The following is a 24080-nucleotide window of genomic DNA, read 5'->3' as shown; positions in this document are numbered from 1 at the left end:
CCCCCCCCCCGCTATAGTTCCTTCAAACAGTGATGTTAAATTTCCCATGTGATTCCCGCAGTTTACTCTCAGTCTATTTTAAGTCTGAGTTGAACCTAGTTGTTTGTAATGTTTGTGGTATAAAGCATCCTTTTAGTTTTGTTATTCATTTCCTTCCTATTTTGAAAGCGAAACAGCAAACTGCTTAGCTGAAATCCAGATATGTAGTTTATCGTAAATCAGTCTTCTGAGACAAGTAGGTGTTTTCATAAATTATATTTGAAATGGAATTTGAAAGTAACAGTAATCAAAAAATTATGAAGGAAAGAAAAATGAAATGCACAGAATATACATTTATTGCCAGTGTTCTGGTTTTTTAGTTCTTACCAAAAGTCGAGTCAGTTGAAAATATAAAAACTACATTCAATGATTTCTTTTCACGCAAAACTGAAATGAGAGTAGAAGAGAATTCATTCATCTGGGTTCATATTAAAAAGAAATCTGAAAATCTCAATGCAAATAAAATGAGCTGAAAATCATATAAACAAACATTACGGAGCTTTTAGTGATTACTTGTTAAAAGTATACCAACATACCACTACATCATAAATACTTCAATGCAAGTATGCCAGTATTTTATATGCACTGATTCATATTTTCAGAAGCCTGTTATTGATGCACGTTTCTCACCTGTTTGACAGAGTGCACACGATGTTAGCATGAAAACACACATACACACACAATTTTGATGGCAAGTAGAACAACAGACAGCTGCACACACTGAAACTGTGAAAACAACACGTTTCTGCCCTGACTTTTGCAGTTGATCCAGTATACACACCCCAGGATTTCTATTTAGCTTGGATCACTTGTATAAAGATAAGGGTAAGAGTGTTTTTTTGGTGGTGGTGGTGGTGGTGTGTGTGTGTGTGTGTGTGTGTGTAGGTGTCAGTCATCACAGTCACACATTTAGTACTTTTTTGTAAAATTGTACATACACCTGGCTGCTTTTGTCCCTCCTTTGTCTGTGTCTCATGTGGAAGTTCAAAGGTTACCATGACTCAAATCTAAAAAACATGATCTTTTTATTCATTACTGGTCGTACAGAAGCAAGGCCTCATCAGTTGTCCTTTCTCCATGAACGCCATGACTTCGAGTTAAAGAAGCAGGAGTCCTTCTCCCTACAGTCAAATATGGCAGATGAGTGCTTTGGCATCAAAAATATTTAAATATCAATTAAAATGCAGCACAGTGCTTAGCACTGTTGCCTCACAGCAAGAAGGTCCTGAGTTCACTTCCATCGGGGTCTTTCTGTGTGGAGTTTGCATGTTCTCCCCGTGTTTGCGTGGGTTCTCTCCAGGTACTCCGGCTTTCTCCTACAGTCCAAAGACATGCAGTTAGTGGGGATAGGTTAACTGGTAATCCTAAATTTCCCATAGGTGTGAATGTGAGTGCAAATGGTTGTATGTCTCTGTGACAGACTAACAACCTGCCTCTCACCCTAAAACATCTGTCATCTCCAATGACCCTGGAAAGGATAAGTGGAAGAGAATGCACAGATGCAATAATTTACATGTAGCTGTCAAACATATGATGAACATGACATAACAACACAAACTGTAAAATAAATACTATGATGTGGTTTGATGCTTTGTAGCAGATAAATGCAAAAAAGGAACGTGAAACCAGTTCCAAAAAGGACACAGGCCATATATATAAACAGAAAATGCCATTTTACTGGATATAATCTACTGATAAGTTTGATTTCTTAGCCACCTCCAGCTGTCTTTTTACTTCCTTGGCTTGCCAGCCATAAGAGAGAGGACGTGCGCGTAAAGGATTCTAACATTGTCTTAAATGTCAGTCAGCTTTCATTAAGGAATAGAGATTCCCTGGTTCAGTTTCAGTTCCTAACAGACATTGGATGTATAACTAACACATTTCACTTCCAACCCCTCCGTCAATTCACTCACAGTCTTAGGCCTACAACCTACAGTCCTACATTCCTCTTTACCACAACATCACTGTAAACAGGGAGCTGTTATGATACTTAGCATAAAGTCATTTTTCATCTATACTTAACTCTGTTTCCCTGACACAGCCTTGATAATCCCCCGTGCATGATTGGTCTTACCCTTTATTTACACATGACACTTTGAAAGGTGCTTTTGAAAGTAGGGGGCCAGCCAGAGACACATTGCATGAAAACATCACAGGACAGCTGCACAATCAAAAACGAAAAGTAAAACTCTTCCACTGGGTGCCGACCAGCAGGGACAAGAACTAATGTATTTGGACAGCTTGAAGTCAGAAGTCCAGGGGGTTATGACCCCGGGTCCTTTTTACGTCAGACTTTTTGTCTCGTGCCAGTTACCAGCCCTATAAAAGCAGCTGTTTGGTTGACCAAGAGCTAGATGTGCTTCTGGTTGGGGTTTTTGGTTGCTGTTGCCATCTCGAACATTAATTTGTGATTCCCTCCAGACCAGAAAAATGTATGCAGCTCTTACGCTATTCTTCTTCATGTGCTTGACCGCCAGCACCCATGCAGATCACCATCAGCCTTGTCGTAAGAGTTTGCAGTTTTACCCTATCCATAAAAATTGAAATTATTTTTCAGGCATCTTTTAGGATCGCTGCATTTTTTTTAGTTACAACACACAAACTCCAGTCTATGTATTGGATCAAATTATATTTAATGTTTGTTAGTATATGAAAGGTCTTAACTATCATACTTTTATCTTTCAGATTCACCCAATATGACAGGATTCATGTCTGTGGTAAGTTTTTAAAAATATATATTATTATTATTTGTCATTCAGATCAACTCCTGATCCTTGCATTACATTTTAAACTCTTTAATTCTCCCTTGTTGTGTCTCGCTGTATGCTTTCGAATGAAACTAGATGTCAATGAAAGGTGAAATGAAAGCATATGGTGCATTCACCTATGATTCAATGGGCAAGAAGCTACGGTTCAGATCAAACGAGAGCAGCGCCACAAACGCTTCACATAGTATGGATCTGCTGATGTTTTTCGAAGAGGTAACTGCTTTAAATCTGTAATGCCGACAAGTAAATACATGACTTGAAGTTGTTTAGCAACTTAACATGCAAGTCTGTCTCTGGCAGGGGACATTCTACGAGATTGAAAGCAAAAACCAGAGCTGTGTGAAAAAAACGCTGCACTGCAGCATGCACCCTCTGGATATTCCCGATGATGCCACGTTTTCCACTAAAGAACACTCTGGGAGTGCAGCCATCGAAGGGGAGGGATTACAGCTAGACGTATGGACAGGATCGATGCCCGACAAGAAAGGTAGGGGGTGACGCGCTATAAACAGAGGAGAGAATTTGAGGGACGCTCCTGTATAACTGTGGTGATATTCACTGTATTTGAATGTTTTCTGTTCTCGTTTTCAGGCCACTATTCCATGTCTGTAACCAAGGGATGTTTGCCTGTGTTCACTTTCTACTTCACTGAGTCCACATCATTCCTTTTCAGGTAAGCTGTGTTGATTTTTTTCAGCTCTTTTTAACATCTGAGCAATATACTACAGGGATGCAAACAACATACAGTGAATGCCCATAAAGTATCTCTGTCACTTTCTTACAGGACCATGGAGATTGAAAACGAGATCAAGGACCCCGATCTCCTTGTGGTGCCTTCCTTTTGTATGGGACAGCCTGTGGAGGACACACCTGAAGGGACAGTAAATGGTTTCCTCAATGAGTTTGTGTAGATGAAGCCTCACCTGCAGAAAATTAAGCCCCTTATGCAAGCATGGCCTGCCAGAACTATAGACTTTTCTCTCCTTTTATGTGAGTTTTTCTTGTGACACTGCACTGCATCACATCTGTTTCCATCACACCCTCAGCACCCGTGGGAAGATATGGCTTTGAATGCGTCATACTGTAAGCATACATGTTGATGTAAAGGGAGAAGAGGTGAAATGGATTTTAGAATTAGTTACAATTACTAACAGTTGGTGGCTTACCAAGTCGGCCTGCTTACAAAAACCTGTAAGATATGATTAATGGAACAATAAAATGTCAAAGCTGTCAAAAATCTCATGTTTTTCTTGTTGGTCTGAGTTTGTACAAATTTTGCCCTGGAGCAAAAAAACAAAAACCATGTGTCTAAAACAAATGACACCTTTTTAAATATATTAAAATATATTAAATAATATAGGAGATCTCATAGTAAAGACACTGCCAACATTGAGTGAACAATTTAAGAATTGAATGACTACAACAGCATTAATCATTGTTAATCAATAGCCTATATAATTTAATGGGTACCAGTGTGATTAGTGAAAAAACAAACAACACAAAAAACATAATTCTATTAATATGTGTATTGTGGCCCCAAATGAACTCTTTTGATTGTGTTACTGAGGTAAACTGATTAATCATTCTTTGTGTAGTAAGAAAGCAGAAAATTCCCCTAAAGGTACAAAGTAGAAACATATTATTACTTTGTATGTTAGCATAATAAAATAAGCTTAAATGTACAACATTGTACACATCTATTGACTTACTTACTTAGCCTACTTGGATTTTCATTCAGTAGGCCACTAATCTATTTTCTGATAGCTCATTCCGAAAAACTTCAGCAGTGTAGGGAGTGGAAGAAATAGGGCAGCTTTTACCAGCTAAATCCAAACTTTGCCCTTTTACTGATTCCAGTTCAGTCTTAAAGTTGTTACTTGATCAAAGAGCTGAGAGCATTTATCCCAACAACACGGGCACAGTGGTTAGGATTTGATTAACTATCAATAATCAATGACCCCTGCCTCATTGGGAAGTTAGACAGCATGCGAGGTACTGTCCTACCTAATGGACAATCTCCGTGACTCAATCGGCGATCACATGAGAGCGGTCCATATGGACCTGCCGCTACGAGGAACCAGGATATGGACCTGCCGCTACGATAGCCCTGACAGGATATGGTCCCTCGTAGCGGCAGTACACAGTGTCGCCGACAGGTGGTGTGTGTGCTGCATGCATAACAACGACAATACACACTGTACCTTGCTATATTAGCCACCAAGAAGCTTCTTAACGTTAGCCAACAAATAAAACTACAATTGTTAAAATTTGGAAAATGACAGCCAGTGCAGGGGACTGACGAAAGCATTCTCTATGAACAGTCCGTACCGCGTGGATTATTTGCTTTCAGTCCGTCTTTGAATTAAAACGAGGTAAGTAAAATGGCGGATAGCTAACGTTAACATCAAGGGAGTTTGCCATTGAAGCCGCTTTTCTGGGTTAGCTGTCAAGACACTTGTTAGTGTCACCAATAGTCATACCTATAGAAATACTAGTTCATCAGAATGTGCTATAGTCAAGATAGTTACCAACTGCAGCCTCTGTGTGTTTCCAGTTTGTGTTATATGTGCTAGTGGTCCAGTTAGCCAGCTACAGCTAACGGTAATACTAGCTAAGCTAGTTTCTTATGGTGTATCAAAACACTGGCGCGAAGTCTAATCGCAGTTGTGGGAGCCCGGTATTAATTAATTAGAGCGTTGATGTCTGTGGCCAAGATCACATTATCAATAGATTTAGCTCACATTAGCCTGAGAACTGCTTGGCCGTCGTAAAAACGACAGCACGTCAGGAGGAGATGAGAGCCGATAGCAGACTCAGCCTCCCAAACATCTGTGGTTGTTTGTATTTCGGAAGTATACAACTGCGCGTGTCACAACTGCGGTATGATTAAATTGTTTCAAATTACGAGTAACGATGCAGTTTACCGACACGGTGGACAGTAATAAAAGCGAAAGACAATTGTGCTCATCAGTAGCTAACGTTTTATTGAGACGCTGAAATCCGTACAGTATGCATATCCATTTATGGCGTTCAGAGCCTAGGGACAAGCCCCTACTCTGCTCAGGAAAAGCCGTGTCGTGTTTACTGGGATTTCCACTTACAGTATGTTCTATTGTACAAGAGCGGTCCGCAGTTTCCCCTTTTCTCTGAAAGTATCTGCTGTAAACGTAAAGTTACGCAGAAAGTTATGAAACAGTCGCGATCACATGCATTTTTTCTTTTTTCTTAAAAAAACATTCATTAAGTAACACATTTCTAAGTATCTGTTTTAAAGTGTTAGAGCTGGGAGACAAAATCACTTATTTTCAGCTCCGAATAAGAGCTGTTTTGGAGATACAAGTGTAGTTTGCAAGTTGTAAAGTGGAGAGTGAAAGTGAGTCTGGGGAAAACACACCCCTTAAGCTTGGAAAGCTTTTTTTTTTGAGACTGGCCACTAACAAGATGTATTACTTAACTTTGCCAGTGTATTATCTTCAGTTAATTAATTAATGTGATATACATGTTTTTATGCCCACCCACCCTTTTTTTAAGAAGATGGTTTGTAGAGGCCTAAGAGGCTTCTTTGTATTACTTTTTTGCTCAATTATCCAAGGAGAGGTCACAAGTCATGACATCTTAGAATCTGGACCCAGCAAATTTGGAGCATTTTGAACCAGTAGTGCAGTCAAACAAGCATTTCCTCTTGCATTTCTCAGTCTATAAGCCTGTTGTAGAACACTTAAAAACACAGATGTCATTAAAAATAGTTCCATGTGTCCCAGTAAACTGCAACAGTGTGACACAGTCAGTGTGCGCACTACTGGGGTCTCAGTCATCTGAAATATTTTCTTAGCAGCTACCATGCAGCAACCAGAATCCAGCCCCTAGTTGTCAAAAAGATTAATCTGCAATTTCATGTATTACTTAATAGTTTGCTGTAGTACTGTCAAGTGATCCACAACAAATAGACTTTTTTTGCTAAGCCTAACAGCCCTTGATAGTGGTAATAAACATGGCAAGTGCAGAGGTTTGGTATTGCTGATGTGCTTATGTGGAGCCTGGATGGGTGGATTTCTTATTTTGATGTCAATGTGTAATTTTTATCTTGCTGCTTCAGCTGGATAAATCACATTAATTGGTCTTACAACTGGCATCAAAACATATTATTGTTGTCTAAATGTCAATGGACTTATTAGCTAGATAGATCTAGCTGACTCTCGAACGAACATGGTGCATCCCAGGTTGAGATAAGCGGCTCTGTTACACGCTCTCTGCTTTTCCCATTGCATAGCTAACATTATTACTATGTCTGTCAGCAGGTTTGGCTCACATTTTAACATACTGTAGCCGCGTTCCATTGCCGATATCTTGTGTTTGCGTTTACAACCTGCATACCATGCATTAACACGCATTTATGCAGATAAGTTATCTGGATACAGATAATCAGATTTAAATAGGTTATTAAAGCTTTGTGTGCCCTGACAGTGACACAACCACGCTCTCTTCTTGCCCTTCAATATTAGTTTCGACAAAAAGTGTGAATCAGTTGGTACTACTATGATTACAATGATTAATCTTACCACGAAATGTGGGAAGAGTTTCGTCTCAGCCACAACTATGTGCAGTATGACTAAACTAATAGCAAACAAAATGTACTTTTCATGTCAGTATTGAGCACGTTAAAAAATAACTGTAGGCTAGAAGGAATTGTGTGTTGAAGACTTCTTTGACTTTGGGCTCACATGAAATGGTTAAGAAGACTATGACTACAATCATGCAAAGACTTGTTACTGAAAAAGTAATGTCCTTCTCAAAGAAGGTTTAGTATGACCCATATATGAGCAATGTAAATGGAGTTCATTAAGTCCAATCAAGGTGTATTTATTAAACAACATTTATAAGGATAAAATTTTGAGGGTTTAAAATAACAACTTTTTTTTTTTTGCTTTTGTTTATTAAGTTTACCAATTACAATAAAGGTAAGAATAATGTTGAATTCTTCATAATAATTTTCTAACAGATAAATATTGGCCACAGGGATATGTGAATGTTGTCTTATTTGTTGATAGGATGTAAGTTGAAAAGTCACATATTTTGGTGAATCCTTGACGGAACTGCACAGTAACAGTAAAACCTCAAAACACAGTGGAGGGAACATCATGGTTTGTGGCTGGTTTTCTACTTTAGTACCTGGATGACTTGCAGCCATTGATAGACCAGTGATAATGAAATCGAATCAAGAACTTCTCTTGAATGCTTGGCAAGTTGTTCACGACCTTAAATCATTATAAAAATGGTCATACATTTTTTGTCTTGGCCAAAGTCTTACTCTTACCCAGTTAAGATGATGCATGAGTGAAAAAGGTCCCGGTCCTGTAAAGCAGCAGTCCTCAACCCCCGGGTTTGGCCTCGAGATTTGAAAATTTGTGTGAAAATTATGTTTTTTGGGTACTGGTTTTATTTTGTTGTATTTATCTAGGACACCTTAAAATCCGGTCCGTGAAAATATTGTCGGGCATAAAGCAGTCCGTGGCGCAAAAAAGGTTGGGGACCGCTGCTGTAAAGTATCTCTGAAACATTGCTGAAGTCTCTAAACCAGAAACATCTGATGGAGTTTATAGCTGATAAAGGCAGTTCTACAGGTCACTCAAATCAGTGCTTGTTTTGTGATTGGCTATACAGAGTTAAATAACAACATGTAAAGTCCAACTGTAACTTAGAAAAAACATTTATAAGTAATCTATGCAGAAGGAAATCCCGGCCTTTTCCAAGGATTTATTAACATTTTCTTGAAACAGCAGAGGTGGGGCCTACATAAGATTATTTTGACTGTACAGTGATTTTTTTTTTTGCTTCATTCATTTCATTTTTTAATAATTATGTTCTTTTTCTTTTTCATGTGCTATTATAAAGGTATATCCTTGCTCAGCACCCAGAGCAGTAAGAGCACCTACTCCAGCAGATCCAGAAAATGTTAAAGAAATGATAGCAGCGCAGGACTTGCACACTGAGTTTCAGTTTCCTCAGTAAGTAGAACAGCATGGAAGTGTTACTGTAATGTTTTTATGTCCTTCAATGTTTATTTTGTATGTATGCACTGATGATATTTGAGATCGTTTTTGCTATGCTTGTGTTACTTTTTGCAGTTGTATTAAATACTAATAATAATTACTAATAAATCCATGTGTTATGCACAGAGAGGCAGAATCTCAGTTGTCTTCAGATACTGACCTTGAGGATCCCGATGGCAAAAATGCGAAGACAGGAAAGGGCGTGGTATGTTTTCCTGACTTTCTTATCTTGGGCACTGTGCTGAGAAGCACTTTTAACATTGTCTGTTATCTGGCTTCACTTACTCCGACATCAGCGATCAGGCAAAGCAGTCACGTGAAAGTGGTTAGAAATTTAAAAGTGTTAGTCAACCCAGGGTTATAATCAGTCTATCTAAGAGCACCTCCACATGAATGGGATGACTGTAGTGCATGAACGATCACAGATATTGAGAAGTCTGCTGACAACAGAGCGGCTGCTGTTAGAAAGGAAAATAAAACTATAATAACAGGAAACTGTTAAGTGGTTACACACCTAATACAGACTTAAAGTAACACAGTTATTGCGCAGAAACGTGTTGTGTGAGTGCATGTGAGAGGAAAAGTGCTGTAAGGCTGGAAAATACCTACAGTATAAATAAAGTTTAGCCAATTTGAAGCAAGAAAGGGAAAATTGGCAAAAATGCAGACTGTGTAAGTAAACAGTTAGTCAGACAGATTACAGCCATTATTGTTATTATTATTAATGTTTTGATAATGAGAATGCAAATATTAAATTTTTATTTCATTTGATTACATTTGTAGTTGTTTTTTTTTACAATTACATAACAATTATATTATAATTGTAATTTTATTGTATAATATTAACTACTAATTGTAATTAGTAATAAATATAACTTAATTAGATAGTTTAAGGTTTTTTTTTTTGTTTGTTTTTTTTCAGATACGTAATTGATTGGTTATTGGATTGTGATTTTGTACCTGTTGATTTCTCATTTCAAACACCATTAGTTACTATGTACTCCAGTAGGACGTGAACCACCTTCTTAAAAGCCAGAGTGAAACCTGGAAAAGCCCAAATCCTGCCTTGTAGTACAGGCCTCGGTTTATGTGCAGTCATGGTCACACGCAGGCTTGCAGTATGTCCAGCATACACTGAGTAGAAATCAGTAAAACATCCTCACTGGTTTCCCGCTATCACAATGCTAATACATAGTCAAAAAAGTTTATATCATGCAGCAGCTACGTTTGATAAGAAAATAAGTCTGTTTCATCTCTGCATCAAATGTCTGTAATGTGATTTAGTTCCGTTTTTCTAATGCACAGTAACCAGATAAGCTATTGAGTATAGAGGCACACTGATGCAGTGTATGATAACAGAAGAACATCTTTCTCCTCATTAGGCAGCCAAGAAAGGGAAGAAGGCGCTTGGAGACAAGGCCAAAGGTGGTGGAGCTGGGAGGGTCACTGGTCCCGGCTGGGTGAATGGCCACCATCAGGAGAATGGAATGGAGAACATGACCTTGTTTGAGGTGGTTAAAATGGGGAAGAGCGCCACACAGGTGGGTGCACGGATTCTAATTTTCAATCAGTAACAATATGTAGCCTGGTTTAGTGTCTGTGGTTCTCATTTTTTGAATACTTAATCCATAAAGCTTGATTTATATTACTGTATTAAACCTTTGCTATAGCTACTGTATTTCTGAGGGTGGGCATTTCAAGCTTACGACACACTCTATGCAGTGGACTTCATTTCTGTTTATTTTTTAAAGGAGTGCCACACAAGACTTATTGACGACAGCTTTTTTTTTTCTTTACATCTGACCTGATTTCCTTGAACCTTATGCATTGTGGTTAGAAGCAGGTTCTGTTTCTGTTTTTGTTCAGTAGTGGCTACTAAAAAAAAACTAGGTGTATTACTGCTGCCTCCTGGTGGTAATACTGGACAAACAGGTTTTGTTTTGTTTTTTTTAAATTAAAAGATAACCTAATGACTACTCGAATAGTCAAAAATATTACCCACGCCTGTTGTGCATCGATACATTAACTACACATGGCAGCAACTCAATTCACCGAAAGGCAGCATATTGATTAGCACAAAGATAATACCATTAAACAAAATGTAATAGACTGTAGCTTGATGTTAATGCAATAGCTAGTATTCTTTCAACATAGACATTAGTGTAGCTCTGATAATCTGTTTTATGGCTCAGTCATTTCAGGACTCTGCTCTGCTCTGCGTTTTACTAAACGTAACAGTTGTTCAAAATGTAATAGGTCCAAGTCAAACATGATCAGCTCAGTTTCACTCGTAAAGTCAGACCGATGCAGGCTCCTCAGCGTACAAGTGCAAACGGCAATGACAGCCACCATGGCATAAGCTCCTCTTAGTTATGGCTGGATCAGGTGACCCTGAATTCTCCCTTAGTTACTTTGCAATACGTCTAAGCTGCTAGGGGCTTCCCATGATGCAGTATTAAGTGTTTCTTCTTTAATCCCCCCCCCCCCTTTTTTTTTTTTACACTTCTTGTGTGGTTATATACCCACCCTCCCCCCTTAACCATTAGTTATTCATCTTTGGCCATGTTCAACAGTGTGTCTTTGTCCTGTCCCCTCACCCCCGACCTTCCACTTGAGGTTTCTTTCTGTTAAAAGGGAGTTTTTCCTTCCCACTGTCACCACATGTTTGCTCATATGGGGTCTTTTTATTGTTGGGGTTTTCTCTGTATTAACATATGTTTTTTTTTTTACTTTACAATATAAACCGCCTTGACGTGCTTGTTCTTGTGGTGATTTGACATTATATAAATAAAACTGAATTGAATTGCGGGGATTCAGCACAACTATAAATCAAGCTTAATGGATTAAGAGGAGTCAACAAAGCATGCTCTCTAAGGAATGTTTTCAAAGTTATATTTTAGTTAGAAGTGTAAATAATTATGTGATAATTTTGTGAGTGTGCTTCCCTTTCCAGTCTGTGGTTGATGACTGGATTGAGGCATACAAACATGACAGGGACACCACTCTTTTGGACTTAATCAACTTCTTCATTCAGTGCTCTGGCTGTAAAGGTAGTTTTCCTACTTGTATTGTCTAAATGTGCAGCATGTTGGGTGCCTGAAAGCACATTCACACGCTCAATTTTGCTGTATTAGGTGCTGTGAGTGGTGAGATGTTCAGACATATGCAGAACTCGGAAATCATCCGGAAAATGACAGAGGAGTTTGATGAGGTGATGTAGGCTGTGTTTCAATACAACGTATTTTAAAGAACCACACCAGCATGGGAGATGTTTTTAATCTGGCCTGAAACAAATGTAATACTTGGGACCCCAATCTGATTATCTCTGTGCTGTACAGGACAGCGGCGACTATCCATTAACCCTCTCAGGACCACAGTGGAAGAAATTCAGGATAAACTTCTGCGACTTCATTGCGGTTCTGGTGCGACAGTGTCAGTACAGCATCATTTATGACGAGTATATGATGGACACAATCATCTCGCTACTCACCGGCCTGTCTGACTCACAGGTCAGGGCCTTTAGACACACAAGCACACTAGCAGGTCAGTTTTATTGTGGATTTTGTCTCCATCCTGCACGCCCATGCTGCTGTTATCTGACAGCAGTTGTTCCTACATGTATGTGTTTTAAACATTGTTGTCTCTGCCAGCCATGAAGTTGATGACGGCCTTGGTGAACGTGGCTCTGAACCTAAGCATCAATATGGACAACACACAGAGACAGTATGAGGCAGAAAGGAACAAGGTCATTGCTAAGAGGGCCAATGATAGGTTGGAGCTACTGTTACAGAAGCGCAAAGAGGTAAGAAGAAAGATAAGTTGTCAAGCATTCAACCCAGCGTTGATGTTGGAGTGTAATACAGCAACACGTCAGTGGGTGTGAGCGTTGTTTAACTCTGTCATTTAAATTAAAAATTTTCACTCTATATATAAATTGACTGGGGGGGGGGGGCATGCTGCTGATTGTATTTGCCCCTTCACGTGCAGGTATGCCATACAAGTGTAGCCTTTTCTGCCTTTGTGTCTCTGGAGAATAGACTCAGTCACTACTGATTTATTTAAAGCCCCATCCCTAACCAGCTATAACCTAAAATTATGACTTTGTTTACCATTCCGTGGCCTTGTAATTTACTCTGTTTATTTTAGCTCATTATTTTATTGATATTTTTAGCGCAGCCACAGAAACATACTTCTCTCTTTCCAACAGCTGCTTCAGGGTCTTAATGCAGGCAGCCTAACATCGCCTCTTGAAGGCCGAATCCCTGTGACTGCCGCTTTCCCTTCAATGCATGTCGTATTAGTCATGGTTAATTTAGAAAGACATCATGTTCAATCACGGTTTCCTTTTCTCTCACAGTTTGTCAGTGCTGTAATGACACGTTATTGGCCACTGGATTAAAACAGTGTGTTTTTTCACCAACACTTTTCGTTGCCTCTCCGCATCAGTTCAGATGACATCTGGAAATTCTACAGTTAGAAAAAGTTGGGGGCTTTTTAGACTTGTGATTGCATGGGCTGTTATTAAATTCAGAGGAGGGTGGCTGCGCTTAATGGCAACTTACAAAGTGTCAGTTATGACGTTATATGAATCTGACGACACGTCTCCTGGTGAATCGTTTAAAATGAGTGATTTTTACCATTACACATTTTATGATTAGTTACAAAAGACTGTTGAATCTCACTTTGAGATCTTGTGAATGTCTCACAGAAGCGGTATGAAAGATTTAGTGTAAAACTGAACTATTACTGCATAAGGCCACTGATCCAAATCTGAAATGATAAGACTGTATCATTTCAGATGATAAGACAATAAGCACATTGAACAGGTCTGGTTCTTTTTATTTTGAGTTCATTCTACATAAACTGTCCTTTCTAGTTCACAAAATGCATATAAATCCAGTATTTGTGGTTTACAATGGTAACAAATAGTGGATGAAATCTGTAAAAAATCCAAGCATAGAACAATACCAACCGTGATCTTGGACTTTCAGGGAGTTTTTGTTCAATTAATTTCAAAAACCTTCTGTTTATCTTTTAGCTTCAAGAAAATCAAGATGAAATTGAAAACATGATGAATGCAATCTTCAAGGGAGTGTTTGTTCACAGATATCGGTAAGTAAATCCTTAAGCGATAAGGAATTCCCCCAGATTATTATGGTAAATGGCAACCAGACTGTGTGCTGAATGTAAGATTTCATCACGGGCTTCTTATCACTTTTGAGTTTGTACAACAAGAAGCAGACAGAACAGAGTTCATTTAGAGTGTTTTGGCACCCTCTAGTGCAAAATCAATGTTAATACAAGCATGAGTTCATTATTCACAATGAACCTTCTTCAGTGCTGTTTACAGCTGCCAGGTCTGTTAAAGGCCCGTTTACTAAATTTAGTGAATTCTCTTTGTTTTTGCCAGCGATGCCATTGCTGAAATCAGAGCCATTTGTATTGAGGAAATAGGAGTGTGGATGAAGCTGTACAGTGACGCCTTCCTTAATGACAGCTACCTAAAGTATGTTGGCTGGACAATGCATGACAAGGTGAGTTTATGGAAAAAACTTGTGTTATGGAAGAACAAATTAAAGCCCACATCTTAAATCTTAGATTTCTGAGAGTCAGCGTATGTAGTAGTACCAGAGGTGAAACAGTCGGTATAATTGAGATATTGAGATAAGCCTCAATATAATTAATAACAACTTTTAAAAAAATGTACTCGGCAAGTAGGTTATCCCAGTCTATGTATGAAAGTGGCTTCAAACCATATTATTCTCCCTGCTCCTTCTCATGAGAATTTGATGAACTCAGAATCTTCTTTTTCTAGTTTAGGAATATTAGTACCAGCTTATCGTCACTTCATGTCAACAGTCAGTTTTTTGAGGACCACTTTTCTGAAAAAACGCAACGCGTTCGTTCTGTACATAGGTTACCTGTCATGTTTGTACACAACACGTTCAGTTTGTAGCAAACTTTATCCAGAAAATCTCCCATTTGTTAAAGCCTATTACCGTAATTCCCGGACTACAGAGCACACCTGATTAAAAGCCGCATGCTCTAATTTTAGAAAGAAAATCAATTTTGTGCTTGTACAGGCCGCACCGGATTTTAAGCCGTATGCGTTTTACTTGTAATATGAGATATTTACACAGAAATATTACACGTGAGGCTTTTTAACGTTTAATTTAATCCGTAGGGTAACATAAACGTTATGGTAACATACAAAAATACATACTGCAAATGCTTTTTTTCCTCGAACAGCGCCTGTAACACATACGTACGTATCAGTAACACACAAATTACATCGCTTATGTTTTTTTTACGGAACAGTGCACAAACAACCTTACAACGTCTCTTAACAACTGGTAAAAATATATACCGTATATATACTACTTATCTGTTTTATTGGTCTACTGTTACCAGGCAAAATGTTTTTGGCCGCATGATAAAAAATATGCATTAGCCGCATGTCAGTATAAGCCGCAGTGTTCACAGTGTGGGGAAAAAGATGCGGCTTATGACCCGAAAACTACGGTAGTTAAAATTTGAAGTCCAGAGCTCCTGCTACCATTTTCTTTCAGCTAGAGGGCTTTTATTCCAAACACCTCCAATCACTAGACTTATCCAGAGTTTAGATGGGTGCTCCAGTCTTGAGCTTATGCCTTCACTTGGCTCACATTGAAAGCAGGTGGATATTTTATGAGGTGTACTTGCTTTTCTTGTTCAGCCACTTGTGCTGGGTGAGAAAGACGCCTGGTACAGACCTCCTGTTTGGTGGAAATCGTCTGCCTGTGAGAATCCTATTTGATGCTGAAAGACACCCTCATGTCTTGCTGCTATGTCCCATGTTTGTTTTATTATTGCTGGTCCTCATGCATTTTTATTACCTCTACATAGACTTTTCATGTAACTGCATTTCAAAATGTTTGGATTGCAAACAGCTGTCTAAGAGAAATCAATCTAAAACCTGCTTATAACTTCACTTAACTTGCCTCTAGGGGTGCATTATAAGCAATTTTAACTGGAATAGTGGCAGAGTAACACAGGCATTCAGATTTCACGAGTATTTAATGCATTTCTGCTACGACTGCAGCAAGGTGAAGTGCGTCTGAAGTGCCTGACTGCCCTGCAAGGCCTGTTCTACAACAGAGAGCTCAGCACTCGGCTGGAACTCTTCACAAGCCGCTTCAAGGTAAGTAAGCATTACTAGAAATGTAGATGCCTCTTGGATATCATTGCATAGATGTAAATGTTTGATAAAGATAAAATAGTACCATTTGGCCATCATCATACCCGCAACTAATATTATGGAGATCTGACATTTTCTCTCACTGACAGGATCGCATTGTTTCTATGACTCTGGATAAGGAGTATGATGTTGCAGTGCAAGCTATTAAACTTCTGACACTTGTCCTACAGTGAGTAATCTCGCCTCCTCAAATTTCCATTTAATTTTGTGCCACAGCATGTGATTATTAGGACATGTTTTAATTCAACGCGACAGCAGATGTCAACATTTTCTTCAGACAAGTGTGTTATTTTTCTTAGTGTGCATTTATGTTTTCTTCCTAATTCTGAAAGCTATTGTGATTAACATTTTTACAAATCATGTAAATAACAATGATAATTCTCAGCGTTTGTTTTTCTTAATCAAAAATCCAATAATCACAAAGAGTTATTTTTGCTTTTCATGTAACAGGAGTAGTGATGAGGTTCTGACAGCAGAGGACTGTGAGAGTGTTTATCATCTGGTTTACTCGGCACATCGACCCATCGCCATCGCAGCGGGGGAGTTCCTGTTCAAAAAGTATGTGTTTTTCTGCAGATTTGAAAGAGATGTAATTGAATCACCAGCTTGAATGAATGTTATCTATTCAAAATATTTTAGTGCCAGTAATAAAACTGACAGAAACATTCCAGGGATTGGCTTATTGTGTAAACAGGCTCTTTGATTCAGCCTGAGTCTGGTTGGCACTGCATAGCGAGCAACATTCATGGGAAGCACACTAAGCTCCAAGAAAGGAGGGAGAGGAGGAAGGGCTTAAAGGAATATTCCACCCTGCTCTCGGCTCGGAAGGTGGCTCTGAATTTTTTTTGCTGGCTCCTTGTTATTACAAAAGCGAAATAATGCTTGCGTGAAGGCCAGCTTAAGTGTAAACTCAATTAGATTCCATAAAGGAGACACAGGAAATATGCATGAGATATTTGTCCCACCTCCTTTCCTAAAGAGGCTGAAAACGTTCATTTAGCCTGTTTTTCATACGTGTATTAAACTGCTTTTTCTTTGGTTGATTGAAGGTTGTTTAGCCATCGAGGTCCTGAGGAGGAGGGATTACCCAGGAGGGGCAGGCAGAGCCTCAACGGCAGCCTGATCAAGACTACTGTGTTCTTCTTCTTGGAGAGTGAGGTGACCAGGCTTTTATGTCAGCCCTGTGCCCCTGCTTTGCAGAAATGGCAGTTTCAACTGAAACGTGTCAATCATTAATTATTCTTAAGATTGGATTAAATAATTAAATACGAATCAGAACTGTGCATACATCTATTGCAAGGCACTGGAGATTTCTGTTTTTTTGGCTCAAAGAGAATAAAAAAAATAACAGAAATGTATTATCTGTGTTTAAATAGATTATTTCATTTCATTACAATTCACATTCCATTTTTTACAGCTCCATGAACATGGGGCCTACTTAGTGGATAGCCTGTGGGAGTGTGCGTCAGAGCTGCTAAAGGACTGGGAGACTATGATCAGCTTGTTGCTGGATGAGCCAATGCCAGGAGAGGAAGGTAAGGAAGCACTGTCTCAGAACGAGATTTTTAGTGAGGAAAATGAATCTTTTTGCCACTCTATTACTTATTTGTTGTACTTTTACTCTAATTTGTGCTTCTCTTAGAAGGCAAGTCTTTTCATTAGATACTTGGTAACATTCTTTATGGGTTTTTTTTTTTTTTTTAGCTCTAAACGATCGTCAGGAGACAGCCCTGGTTGAAATCATGCTCTGTGCCATTCGGCAGGCTTGCGAATGTCATCCTCCTGTAGGCAGAGGCACGGGGAAGAGGGTGAGTGTCAAGCTGTCATGCTTGAGATAGAAAGGATTAACTTAGCTCCTTGAATGATTTCGTGTTGACTGTGCTGTCGGGGTTTTGTGCATGGAAAAGGTCCTGACTGCAAAAGAAAAGAAAACACAGCTGGATGATCGGACACGAGTCACAGAGATGTTTGCAGTTGCTTTGCCTCTGTTATTGGCAAAGGTGAGTGATTCAGAGTTCTCAGAGTTCATTATTTCATCAGGTTCAATATTCATGAAATAAGCCTGACTGCGTTCCCTTTTGTTTTTGTAGTACTGCGTTGATATTGATAAGGTGACCAATTTGCTACAGATACCAAAGTTCTTTGATCTTGACATCTACACAACTGGGCGGTTAGAAAAGGTTTGCGAGTTGTTTGTTTTAAAGCTTGTTTTACAGCTGAAGTGCATTGTATGTGCTGCTGGTGAAACAATGTTATGTTCTTTCAATTAGCATTTAGACGCACTGTTGCGACAAATCTGGGAAGTCGTGGATAAGCACACAGACACTGAGGTCCTGGAGGCCTGCTCTACCACCTACCACTATCTCTGCAACGAGGAGTTCACCATCTTCAACCGTGTGGACATCGCCCGCTCCCAGCTTCTTGACGAGCTTGTAGACAAGTTTAATAGACTCCTGGAGGACTTCCTGCAAGAGGTAGGTGCTGTAAGGCGTTTATCTGTGTGGATTATTTTAAAGGATGCTCGCAGGAGTAGAGGCAAATATCTGAGATTTCAGCATATGATCTCTTGTTTGTCAGGGTGAAGAACCTGATGAGGATGATGCTTACCAGGTTCTATCCACACTTAAGAAGATCACCACTTTCCACAAGTAAAAGCAGTTCATGGAAACTGTTTCAGTTTTTGAATTGAACACATTACTTGTTAAAAAATCTTACGTTTCTGTTTTCTCATATTGGGTTAAGATGTCAGTGACAGCATGCATGCATATTAAATGTTATAGATTTAATGTACATTTCTGCTTTCAGTGCACACGACCTCACTAAGTGGGATCTCTTCACCAGCAACTACAGGCTACTCAACACAGGTCTACAGAATGGCGATATGCCTGAACAGGTATTACAGTGTCATCCCCAAAATTCTACAAATGGAGTTAATCAGGGTGTTTACATTCCCATATGTTACTTGAGTTACAGGTGATGTGAGGGATAATTTGGAAAGAATCATTGATCATATATACTCACCAGCCACTTTGTTAAATATATCTTGCTAGTACCCAGTTGGACCCCTTTTGTGCTTTCAATTTGTGTCATAGATTGAACAAGGTGCTTTAAGCATACCTCGGAGATTTTGGTCAATATTGCCATGATAGCATCACAGAGATGCTGCACATCTATGATGTGGCTCTCCCCTCCTACCACATCCCAAAGTTGCTCTGTTGGTTTCAGATATGGTGACTGGAGGTCATTTGAGTACAGTGAACTCATTGTCATGTTCAAGAACCCAGTTTGAGGTGGTTTGAGATTTGTGATGTGGTGCTTCAACATGTCATCAGAAGATTGTACACTGTGGTCATCAAGGGATGGACATAGGCAGCAACAATGCTCATGCAGGCTTTAGTGTTTAAATTATGCTCAGTTAATAATAAGGGGCCCAAACTGTGCCCAGAAAGTGTCCCCCACACTTTTATATCACTGCCACCATTATGAACAGTTGATACAAGGCAGAATGGATCCATGATTGCATGTTGTTGACATCAAATTCTGACCCTACCTTCCCAGTGATGTAGCAGAATCGGACAGCCAGCATTTTTCCACTCTTCTGTTGTCTAGTCTTGGTCAGCCTCTGTGAATCGTAGCCCCAATTTCCTGCTTGCAACTTAAAGGGGTGTTGTGGTCTTCTGCTTGCTGTAGTCCATCTACTTCAAGGCTCGATATGTGGTTGAGTTACTGTTGCTTTCTTATCGGCTCCAAACACTCTGGCCATCCTGACCTGGCATCAACAAAGCATTTTGTTGCCCAGAGAACTGCTGTTCAGTGGACATTTACTCTCTCTTTCAAACAATTTTCTATAAGCCCAGAGTCTGAGTCTAGCACTAATGACCGTGCCACATTCAAAGTCACTTAAATTGCCTCTGTTCCTCATTCTTATGCTCCTTTTGAACTTCACTTGGTTGTCATGACCATGTCTACATGCCAAAATATAACGAGTTGATGCTATGTGACTGGCTGATTAGATATTTGTGTTAAGGAGCAGTCGAACAAGTGTACCTAACAAAGTGGTGAATGCGTGACAGAAAATAAAAACAGAAAAAATAGATGATTATATGAATAATTCTTTTGTGTATTTAAAAAGAAATAGCAAGCACAAATGAACCTTGACATGTCTTAATAATTACTGAACATTGAACTCTTTTAAAATTTAGAGTCAAGCTTTCAAAATAAAGTTACGATTAACCAAGTTAGTACAGTTCAAGTAAACTAGAATTACCCTCTGAGTGACCTGTTAAGTTCATGTTAAAATACTGAATGTGCAGTTTATCTATTCTGCTTGATTTTTGTTCCGCTCAGATTGTGGTTCATGCAATGCAGTGCACACATTACATCATCCTGTGGCATCTAGCGAAGGTTTCAGATGGCACTTCAGTAAAGGTACTGTTCACATTTTGGGGATATTTGGCAGAATACATGTAATAACATTTCTGTGCCTACATTTCCCAAATAAATATGATTGGCAGTGTATCACAGTTTGAAAGTATCCTTCCGCCTGTGTCACAGTAAATTCTCTCTGTAGTTACATTTGGACACCATGTATATGCAGATCTAAAGTAGGAGTTACATGTTTTTACTTTGTTTTGCTTACAACACCTCCCAGTCTGATTGCAGTTTTCTGTCAAGCTTTATAAATAGAGTTATACATTTCTTAATGCCTGGGTAATACAGGTACAATGTTACTTTGAAAGGGTTTTACTAACTGAACCTTTACTCCTCTCAGGGTGACATGGTGACCTTGAGAAAGCAAATGCGAGCTTTCTGTTTAATGTGTCAGCGCTACATAAACACCATCAACAACGCAGTCAAAGAGCAGGTGAGGATTTTGATGAGTCAGATAATTTTTATTTATTCATTTTTATTTCCTTTTTTGTTTTTTCAGCGCAACTGAAAATTTCTGTGGTCAGCATTTCCATATATGCTTAAGTGTTGTGTTTATTCCAGGCCTTCACTATACTGTGTGATCTGCTACTGATCTTCAGTCACCAAATTATGTCTTCAGGCCGGGAACAGTTGGAGTCTCTGGTCTATTCGCCAGACTCTTCTTTGCAGGCAGAGCTGCTCAACTTCATCCTGGATCATGTTTTCATTGATCAGGATGATGACAACAGCACAGGTCAGAAAACACTACCCTGTTTTATATGAACCTACCACACTCTGTTTAAAGAAGGAACATGACTTTTTATAAATTTTTCATTTTTTTAGATGGACAACAAGATGATGAAGCCAGTAAAATTGAAGCTCTACATAAGAGGAGAAACCTTCTTGCTGCCTATTGCAAATTAATCATTTACAATGTTGTGGAAATAAACACCGGAGCAGATATATTTAAACAGTACATGAGGGTAGGTCTAAATCCTGTAGAGATCATAACGAAATCATCCAGCCCTGTTGTTTTAGTTAACAGTATTTCTCCTGTTTCTCCTCAGTATTACAACGATTATGGAGATATTATCAAGGAAACAATGAGTAAGACGAGACAAATCGACAAAATCCAGTGTGCAAAGACGCTCATATTGAGCCTGCAAAAGGTATGACATGTGAAACAGATGGATGGTCACTAATGTGTAAAACATACTTGTTGCTGATATTATGATGAGACCAGGTTTGCCGCTGTTCAGGAGACACAGATGAATTGTCTTAACACATAGATAAGGAAGCGCCTTTTGTCTCTGTACTGTCAGTAAGCAGCCAGGCTGTCCTTGAGATCCAGCATCATCATCACTTAGATCATCATACTGCTGGAAGCCCGATAAAGTCTTTTCGGGTCTCCTCAAATAGCGATACCTCACCAAATAGAAGAGATAAAAGAGTCAGTCCCAAAATCCTTTATTTGCATTTTAGTCTGGAAAAAATCTTCTCAGGGTCTTCAGAGGCTTTTAATGAATAAAATCAGACAAACAGTATTTGAAACCTCTTTTGCAGTTGTTCAATGACATGTTGTCTGAACTCGGCTTCAATTTCGACCGCTCATCATCAGCCTTCTGCGGCATAAAAGAGCTCGCCCGACGCTTCTCATTGACGTTTGGTTTGGATCAGCTGAAGACCAGAGAGGCTATTGCCATGTTACATAAGTAAGTCATTTCCCTAACCCAAACATCATTTGCTCTAATGAACAGGAACTTTCATGTGTCATGTCTTGTTTGTTTATTTTAGAGACGGGATTGAGTTTGCCTTTAAAGAGCCAAGTCCCCAAGGAGAAGGAAGTCCACCGCTTAATTTAGCATTTTTGGATATCCTGAGTGAGTTCTCTAGCAAACTAATTCGACAGGACAAGAGGACAGTGTAAGTTTGCGGCACGATGAGTAATGTGAGCATGAAAATGATGAGAACCTCTAAAAAGACTCTAATGTTTACTATCATTTCACTTTTTGCAGTCACATGTACTTGGAGCGATTCATGACATTTCAGATGGCCCTGCAGAGAGAAGACTGCTGGCTGCCTCTCATCTCATACAGGAATTCTCTGCAGGCTGGAGCAGATGACGACACTATGTCTGTAATTAGTGGGATCAGCAGTCGAGGCTCCACTGTCAGGAGTAAGAAATCCAAGCCAGCCACTGCCAGCAAAAGAAAATTGCCTGAAGGTGAGCATTGCTGGTGTACTTTGGTGGACCATTTATTTTATCTACCACAGCAACCGATCTGCAGCATGAGTTCATCTACATCAGGGGTCGGCAACCTTTCTGATTATGAGTGCCATCTAAAATTTCCTCAGAAGTCAATGTGCCATATGACTGCATTAGCAATAAATTGAATAATGCTCTATAGTAACAGTTACACACTATATAGAACAACTTTATAGAATTATAATTGTTCGCAGATGTTGGCAGCTATCAGCGAATAGTCATCAGCTATTTTGAAACAAAAAAGACACTTTTTATCCATAACAGCAAATGAAGTGTACAACAGAAAATGCAAATGCTATTTATGGTTTCCTCACAACAATGATAAGAAAAATAAACTGGGTCAGTATGGTATGTTTGCTAATACAGAGATACACATGTTAATCTGATCTCTGGTCTCCCACTCAGAGACACAGGTCTCCGAGTGTCCAGCATTCAGACGGCTACCTGAGGACACTCTTCATGTGAGAGAAAATCTGCTATTTGTACAACCAAATACTGTCAATAAGGCCTCTGCAATGTTCTGAAGACAGTTAAACTTGTCAGGTAGTGATGTCCAGCAGGTGAAAATGCAAACTCCATTAACGCGCACAGCTATGGATACCAGCTGCGTTCGTAGTTCTGCAAACTTTGACCCCACAGAGTCGAGGTTTTCAGTTCAATCAGCTGCATTTCGATGTTGCATTAACTGGCATTAACTCAGCCAGTTAATCCGAGACAAATCCAGCTGCTCATTAAAGCTTTCTGGTTTGATCAGAAAAGAAAACATTGGTCCATACACCTGAAAGTCCCGAAAATACATTGTGAATTCTGTCTCAGTCTTCGGATGTATACAAGTATTTCCGTGGTGCTGATGCTGCGCTGAGCGAACAGCTCCTGAAGCATTTGAAGTGTTGGAATGTGAAAATTTCAACATCGCTTGAAAAAACTGCCAGCTAGCAACGTCCCTCTCACCAGTGGGCTAAGTAATTTTTTAGCCAATTACAAGTTGAATCTGGTACTTGGGGTTGTTAGCTAAGATACTGTCATTAAGAAGCAGCACAACTAACGTGTCTATGCGAGCTAGTTTGCGATGTGCACCACTGGCACGGCCATTTAGTTTCCATTTAGTTTTTTGATGCACCTTCTCAAATTAATTCGCTGCATGTCGTGCCCAGGGCTGGACTGGGACAAAAAAATCGGCCCAGGCATTTTGAGAAGAGACCGGCCCACCAGGTATTGTAGGAAAAGCCATAAAAACTTTGAATGAAAACAGACGCTGTTGTGACAGTGATGTACAGTCTTATTGGTATATGTATGATTTCTATACATTT

At 39.3% G+C, this 24080-nt stretch overlaps 2 protein-coding genes across 4 annotated transcripts in view; both read left to right on the top strand.

Annotated features, from left to right (window-relative positions):
* The first annotated feature begins 2388 nt into the window (after positions 1-2388).
* epd (ependymin) lies at positions 2389-4049 on the top strand. Its single transcript, XM_005735592.1, has 6 exons — positions 2389-2545; positions 2725-2756; positions 2883-3020; positions 3108-3294; positions 3399-3480; positions 3592-4049. The coding sequence occupies exons 1-6, from the start codon at positions 2470-2472 to the stop codon at positions 3716-3718; spliced, it is 642 nt and encodes a 213-aa protein (XP_005735649.1). The 5' UTR covers positions 2389-2469; the 3' UTR covers positions 3719-4049.
* A 912-nt stretch (positions 4050-4961) lies between these two features.
* Positions 4962-24080, top strand: part of LOC102214148 (cohesin subunit SA-2-like) — a 25727-nt gene continuing 6608 nt past the window's right edge. For 2 of the 3 annotated variants that reach the window (XM_005735591.1, XM_005735589.1), the window contains exons 1-29: positions 4962-5179; positions 8700-8812; positions 8984-9062; positions 10240-10398; positions 11811-11907; positions 11992-12068; positions 12196-12400; positions 12508-12659; positions 13896-13969; positions 14268-14391; positions 15939-16037; positions 16184-16263; positions 16545-16652; positions 17144-17252; positions 17512-17629; positions 17799-17902; positions 18002-18094; positions 18185-18274; positions 18365-18568; positions 18672-18742; positions 18900-18987; positions 20442-20522; positions 20866-20958; positions 21087-21258; positions 21348-21487; positions 21572-21673; positions 22068-22216; positions 22299-22427; positions 22520-22728. In XM_005735591.1, the coding sequence (XP_005735648.1) occupies positions 8769-8812; positions 8984-9062; positions 10240-10398; positions 11811-11907; positions 11992-12068; positions 12196-12400; positions 12508-12659; positions 13896-13969; positions 14268-14391; positions 15939-16037; positions 16184-16263; positions 16545-16652; positions 17144-17252; positions 17512-17629; positions 17799-17902; positions 18002-18094; positions 18185-18274; positions 18365-18568; positions 18672-18742; positions 18900-18987; positions 20442-20522; positions 20866-20958; positions 21087-21258; positions 21348-21487; positions 21572-21673; positions 22068-22216; positions 22299-22427; positions 22520-22728 (3250 nt within the window). In that variant the 5' untranslated portion in view covers positions 4962-5179; positions 8700-8768. Of the gene's footprint in view, positions 5180-8559; positions 8590-8699; positions 8813-8983; positions 9063-10239; positions 10399-11810; positions 11908-11991; positions 12069-12195; positions 12401-12507; positions 12660-13895; positions 13970-14267; positions 14392-15938; positions 16038-16183; positions 16264-16544; positions 16653-17143; positions 17253-17511; positions 17630-17798; positions 17903-18001; positions 18095-18184; positions 18275-18364; positions 18569-18671; positions 18743-18899; positions 18988-20441; positions 20523-20865; positions 20959-21086; positions 21259-21347; positions 21488-21571; positions 21674-22067; positions 22217-22298; positions 22428-22519; positions 22729-24080 lie in introns of those variants that run through there. The other variant, XM_005735590.1, reaches the window with a different exon arrangement.

Source organism: Pundamilia nyererei, unplaced genomic scaffold (genome assembly GCF_000239375.1).
Source record: "Pundamilia nyererei isolate P.nyererei 1_Seehausen unplaced genomic scaffold, PunNye1.0 scaffold00064, whole genome shotgun sequence".
Taxonomy (NCBI): domain Eukaryota; kingdom Metazoa; phylum Chordata; class Actinopteri; order Cichliformes; family Cichlidae; genus Pundamilia; species Pundamilia nyererei.
The sequence above is the reverse complement of the archived record's forward strand: the minus strand, read 5'-3'. Positions and strand labels throughout refer to the sequence as shown.

What these genes read in the sequence shown, in the direction of transcription:
- epd (XM_005735592.1), top strand. Translation starts at nt 2,470, where the DNA reads ATGTATGCAGCTCTTACGCTATTCTTCTTCATGTGCTTGACCGCCAGC. An exon ending in ATCGATGCCCGACAAGAAAG is followed by an intron (nt 3,295 to 3,398) that starts GTAGGGGGTGAC and finishes TCTCGTTTTCAG; the next exon opens with GCCACTATTCCATGTCTGTA. An exon ending in TCCACATCATTCCTTTTCAG is followed by an intron (nt 3,481 to 3,591) that starts GTAAGCTGTGTT and finishes ACTTTCTTACAG; the next exon opens with GACCATGGAGATTGAAAACG.